Source organism: Polypterus senegalus, chromosome 6 (genome assembly GCF_016835505.1).
Source record: "Polypterus senegalus isolate Bchr_013 chromosome 6, ASM1683550v1, whole genome shotgun sequence".
In the NCBI taxonomy this organism is placed as follows: Eukaryota; Metazoa; Chordata; class Cladistia; order Polypteriformes; family Polypteridae; genus Polypterus; species Polypterus senegalus.
In genome coordinates, this window is record NC_053159.1 from 134504824 (window position 1) to 134511471 (window position 6648).

At 37.6% G+C, this 6648-nt stretch overlaps 1 protein-coding gene across 1 annotated transcript in view; it reads right to left on the minus strand.

Moving 5' to 3' along the window:
- The window catches only part of tada2a (transcriptional adaptor 2A), a 34616-nt gene extending 31590 nt beyond the window's left edge, over positions 1-3026 (minus strand). The window contains exons 1-4 of the mRNA XM_039757270.1: positions 2855-3026; positions 2548-2654; positions 2357-2416; positions 2101-2192 (exon numbers count right to left, since the gene is read on the minus strand). Coding sequence (XP_039613204.1) covers positions 2101-2192; positions 2357-2416; positions 2548-2654; positions 2855-2879 — 284 coding nt within the window. The 5' untranslated portion in view covers positions 2880-3026. The remainder of the gene's footprint in view (positions 1-2100; positions 2193-2356; positions 2417-2547; positions 2655-2854) is intronic.
- Positions 3027-6648: the final 3622 nt, after the last annotated feature.

A 6648-nucleotide genomic window follows, 5' to 3' on the forward strand; every position in this document is an offset into this window, starting at 1 on the left:
TCAATTACCTGACATCTCTACATTTCAATTTTTTTTCTGACGATTTCAATAGTTTCTAGGACCCAGGGCTTTTTACAGCACGGGCTTACACAGCTAGTACAGAAGAATTAATAAATAATACAGTTCTAAAAATTGCACTTCCGGTTTGTGTTCTATCCTGCAGGTGCAACCATTGGCTAAAGTAGGAACTTAACCTGCACCACAGTGAAGTGGTACTAGGTTTTAAACATTTAGAACATTCATAATTTGTGAGGACTATTTTTTCAGGTAATGAATAGGCAAACTGTTTAGTCAAATACTTTTATTTCCTTGTTAGATGGAACATTTTGAGTTTCGTGAGGGCAAGTCTGTTTGATTTGACCAGTAGATAGCAGTCCATAATGTTCGCATTGCCCTGTTATGAAGCTATAACATAAAAAATTGGAAGCTGCTATTTAGTGATTCAGCAATCCAGCTTCCCAGTGTAACTGGGTTAAGGTAACTCTGTTTTAAGAGGAGTACTTACAACTTTTCTGTATTTTGCTTGCATGGGAGGAAGGAGATTTCTTTTGACTTGAATAGCTAACATGTACATTTGTTTGCTCTTCTCACTGAGGGCAAGATTAAACCTCACACTGCTGAATACAATGGGACTTAGCTGCATGGAAAGATCCCTGCATCTTTGATACCATCACTTGAACTCATTGGGCTGCACAAGAAAGCTCTTTACAATGGAAAGTAACATTTTTTTAAGAGGCAGTTTAACAACGCACAAGTTAAGTTAGCCTTTTGCAACAGGAATACTTTCAGTCAAAAGGCCACATAGCTGGCCACAAAGAACTCTACTTTGTCTCTTCTGGCTAAAACAGTGTAGACGGCAGGACTTGAGTTTGTAATCCAATGCAATCCAAAAACTCCTTGGCAAGTTTGGACCTATGACCAGAAGAACTGGACTGTTTTTGCGAAGGGGTACAGAGGTTAGGAGCACGTGCTGACAAACCAGGCTCTTTAAAGCATAAATAGAGATCACTTCACTGACATGTGATCAAGCCACGGTAGAGCTGTGAGACGCGCAGCACTAGCCGGCTACAACGTAACAATAATAATTTCCGGAACATGCTGTTACGTTGTCATTCATTTTACCCACTGTCTTTCTTTCATTCATATGTTACGTAGGCACGTACCTTTTATCTTCGGCACTCTCATTCTCTAACCAGGCCTCAGGAGCTGACCAGCGTAACACTGTCCCTTTCGTTATTCCGGCACATTGTTGACATCTGTGAGTAACAACAACGTACAAACTGGGAGGTGGTCTACGCATGCGTGGAATTCGCGGACAAAGATCAAGATCTAAATGAAGATCTCCTTAGTTAATTTAAAGCACAACAAGTTGTTTAGTTTGAATGTCTGTTTTTAAGGTGTGACTGGAGTACTACAGTCTTCAGTAGTATAAGCCTGGAGGAGATTCTTAATGCAATGCCTGAGTTTTAGCTGTCTCTCTACTGCCATCTAGTGCTTCTTCTTCTAATTCATTCGCGGACAAACAAAGATCAAGATCCAAATGAAGATTATATATAAAGATATTACCTAGATAAACAGTTTTGTCTTTTACGCATAACTTGACAATCTCCATTATAGATTAATATAATCGCCTGAATTTATTTTGTTTAGTGAGCCTAGAAGTATTACTTGTTCATAAATATATTGTGTGTCATTGACATGTTGTAGATTGAATTTGTTGATGTGTAGGTCAGCTTTCACAGAAAATGCAGCTCCTCTAAAAACATACATATCATGGTGAATTCCAACTTGCCACCAGACCCTGGCCTGAAACAATTAAAACAATTAAAAATATGCAATCCACAGAAGACTATTTCAGAGTTCATTGTTTTATTTAACTAAAAAATAATAAACATTTCTGGCAGCAAAATTATTTTTTCATTCAACAAAAAGAATATTAAGCAAGAAGACAGAAAAAAGAAAAAAAAACAAGTTGTAAACATGCATAAATGTAATAATTATGAAAATTCTTAATTAAATCATTAGTGAATACACAGTACCCTGCGTGTAAGGCAACTACTCTGAATACAGAATATGTTCCACAATTGCCAAATCACCTACCAGTTCCCAAAACCACAATCCATGACTGCCTCCAACAATGTAACTTCTTCATGAGCGGTCCAGTTAGGATCTAGAACAGGGAAATCTGAAGTCTGAAACAGTAGAAGGACAACAAACAGGCAATTCATTAGGTAAAAACAAATCGGTCAGAGTATGCTTCTGACTAACACACATGCAAGAATAACAAAAACAACGGTAACGTCAGCTTCCAAAGCGAAACTGGTGCCCTAGGAGATGGGCACTTATTGTGGCATACCATGATTTCATACTTGTGGTCACTCAGGTGGTTTTTGTATTCAAATCCTCTTGTGAAACACTGTAAACGAAAAAACGTATTTTAAAAAACGAGCAAACCAATGGCTACTAGAGTGCTATCAACCAGGCAATCAGGACAACTAAAGAAAATGCATCATTCACCCACCAAGCAGGCAGCATTTCCCATTTTACCTGTAGGCACAGGAGGACAGGTGTCGGGCCGCACTCGGCGCATTTAATGTAAGGTTCTGTCAGATAGGAAGAGCAACTCCTGCATGGTGGCTTGTCAAAAGGATCGGCTGCAAAACAGATACAAGAATTAACTTTCTGAAAAGGCCAGGTTTCCAAAGTCATTGTGGTTACACAACTAGCAAACAGGCGCTTCCTAAAGACAGTTCCAGCAGTGGCCTGGCTCCGACATCGAATGCATTAGCCAGGCACTTGTAAACAGGAGGCAAAACGACTTAAACAGGTAGATCTACGATAACGGAACACTCACCTCCGAACGGCGCTAGCCGGTCCATGTCCCTGCTTAACTCGTGTCACTACTAGCGTGTTTCACTTCTTTAGCTGGTCGCACAATAGCAGGCAGGGCAGCGGCACACAGAGCGCAGGCGCAAGCAATCGAGCGTGAGCACCATTGAGCAAGAAGCACTGTCGTTCACACCCTCTAGTGGCAGAAGCTTTGCAATCCCGACTCTCTTTAGTGGTACCTTGCGAAGGAGACTTAATCGAGGTAAATAAATCAATATTTCAACAAACATGATAAACAAATACACAAATAAACACCAGAATTTTCTATATATTTAGCTAAAAAAAAATAAAGACTGCACGTTGACGCGGCGGTCAGGTAGCTTCGGAGGACTCGAATGAAAGCTCATCCAGTTCTTGTTCACCGTGTGCGTAGCATTCTGATCCAATACGGTCATTAAAGTGATGCACCAGTTTCCCTTTTGTTTTCGACATTGCTGACATGAAAGTTGAACTAAAAGTGTTTGATATTTCCTAATTTAACTGTTTTTGGAGTTCCTAAAGTGTGTAAAATTGTAGCTGAGTTGTGATTACTGAAGTCATGTTTATGCCTGATTCTTGCCAAGAATCCACTAAACAACACAACTCCGTTACAAGGCAGTGTAAAACATTACACCCAATTAAAAAAAAATCTTAGACGTTTTCAATATTTTACCATTGACCTCAGACTTCCTTTCAGAGTACCAAAATGTTAAATAGATGTCATATATATGTAAACATTCGCAGCATCATAAAATAAAAATTTTGAAAGACATAGCAGATGCAAAAGCAATTTATATTATTATTAAAAAATCTACGGGGCTTCATGAAGGATAACAAAATAATAAATCTGATTTCTTACCTAAAAGACTTCACAAAGAATCTAGTAGCACGTACAGTAGGCGCATTTGTGTTCAGGTCCTTCTGTTTTCTAAAACACAACAATTTACAATAAAAAAATCCTAACAAATGTCACTTGTGGTGGTGGCACGCTCTGAACAACACTGGTTCTAAAATGCAACTTTACTGTGTTGTGATTCCTCATAGAAACCATTGCTTGAAAAAGAACCATTTCATTCTAAGTATTGTCTTTACATAGGAAAATGATGCTTTGGGCTTTGAAAAGGTTCCTAATATGGGAACAAAACAAACATTTAATGTATAATATGTTGCCAATTGAAGGATACTAACAGATAAAGAAAACCTGATATTAGCCTCTTTGTATGCAGCAATAATTCTTTTAAAATTAGGAGCCCATTTGTATTTCTCAAATCTGTTATTATCAATTCATTATTACTTATGAAACCTGTTAACGATCTAAATGAATAAAGTCTCTTTTTAAAACCTCCCTCTGGATAGTTCTTTTAGGAACCCAAATATTGTTCCCATAATGCATTGCTCTAAAGGACCACTTTGGCACCTTTGTTTTTAAGAGTATAGTGCGATGGCCTGGGAACATTTTCTATCTCGGAACCTGGACACCTTATCAAAACGGAAAGAATCATGAATTTTGTTCTTTTTGGGAATGTTCAGGCATCCGTGCGTGAGTTGTTCCATGCAGATTCAGTACGACAAAATACCCACGAAAATAAGTTCACATCAGAATGACTGAACAGAAACAAAATTTGGACTTTCTTAGTAAAATGGCAAACGTTAACAATAACAGAAAATATCAGGAAAATATGATTTGAGTAGCGGTCAAGTGACTCTGTTTTCTTTTCTTCTGTATGTTCCGCCCCCGATGCTAATCATAAACGTGTGTTACTGTTTTGCTTCAGTAGGGGGAGCTGCAGAACCCGCAGTAGGCACCTTCAAGCAATGGCACTCGATCTGCATAAACTTGTGTGTGGACGTCAGGAAGAAATGTGTGAGGGGTCAAACTGGACGTAAATCATATATTTTTGTAAGTTATTAGTTGGTTTATATGTGACTACTACTCGTTTATGGAGAAGGGTCTAGTCACTCTTTTGGGGTTTATGAGGGACACGAATCAATATAATTCATATATGAGAACGTACGCAAATTAATGAAGTATGTAAACCGATAGTAAATACTCATACGCCAATAGTGTTCACATGTAAACCAATAAATAACGTACAAAAATATATGATTATGGCCTGTTTGGCCTCTCATAGAAATGGAGTGCCCGTGGAGGCTGCGTGTAGATTCCAAATGTGTGCGTTTTGAGCCTTGGACCCTAGGACTGTAAAGTGTCATATACCTACTATGCACACCTACCCCGCACATAAAGCTGAAAAATGATAGCAAAAGAAAATAATCATCATCGTAATGTAAAAATAGTCATTATTTATACATTTATTTTCAAAATCTACATAAATCCGACACAACTTTATGAGAACAAAACCTAAAACCTAAGAAATTAAAAAAATAATTATTCAAAATATTAATACAAAGTAGTAATATGCTTCGAGAACATCTTTGTTGTCGCTGATAGCTTAACAAAACATGCTCAAACTCGCGGAGCTATGAGAGCAAGGTAAAATATCATAAACGCGCACATTTTTTTTTAATCATGGTACTTTTACAATGTAATGCATTCTAGTACAACCCTAGCAGCGTCGAATGAAAGCAAGAAATCAAATCTTTATATGCTGCTAGCCTCACTAAAGTCTCACTTTTCAGTGAGTTTGGACTGAATAAACACCTGTCGGAATCACCGGGAAATTATACTGAGTCCACAAAGAAGGCATCAAACTTAAACGATTTATAGACGGATCTGTCAATAAAATGTCATTTTATACAAACGAATGTAACGGTAAGCACCATCAGATGGCGATATACAAAGCAGCTAAGGTTACAGTTCAATTGACCCTTTTCAGTATATACATAACACATAGATTGTCTATATTTGGCAGACATTCTACTCTATTCTATTTTATTTATTTACTACGTATACTATTCAACACCACACACAAATATTAAAGCGGGAAAAGATAAACACATTTCGCAATATTTTGTTGTACACAAGAGGGCGCCCTTGTTCATCTAAAGTGACCCTGAAATGTCCTGCCTTTACTGTAAACGGTACATTAGGCGTGTGTAGCAACCGGAACCGATTATTATTAGATACACTAGAAAAGTAGCCTTTGAAAGGAGAAAATCAATATAACATACAGAAGAGTTACACATACAGTATCTTGCCGAATATCATAAGGAGAAACACAATTATATTTTTGCTCCTGTACTTTATCTGTTTATACATCCCTGCATTTATCCTTATCCTGAACAATGCTTTTTAACCCAGTGCTAGGAGCCAGAATATCACGTAATCGCACAGATTCAGTCATCCCTGTTTTGATCACCAATGAAATGAACTGGCAATTCTATAGGAGGTAAAAAAAACATAAAAACAGAGTTACAAATCAAAGTGGACATAGGGAGAACACGCAGACTCAATGTAGAATGTAATGGAGTCATAGTTCAAACCTGAGCGCCATCCTTATAGGTAAGTACCCTAATTATTTGTAATTCCCACAAGCCTGTTCACTGAAAATGTTCTACCATTTGAAAGCTTGTGTGTTAAGATACGAAAAACATATTCAAGAAGCCTCAAATGTTCAGTATAGTGGGAATGAGAATGCAATTATTGTGGAACAATTGAACTTTGAAAGTAAAAATAAGTAATAACAAGCAGCCATGGATTTTGAGAAGAAGGCACGATCGAAACTTTTAAGAGGGTGAACAACTTGGAGATGTTAGAATAATATTAAGAGCTTGAAGGGTAGAGTGGGAAGCAGAGAAATAACAAGAGATCAGTGATGC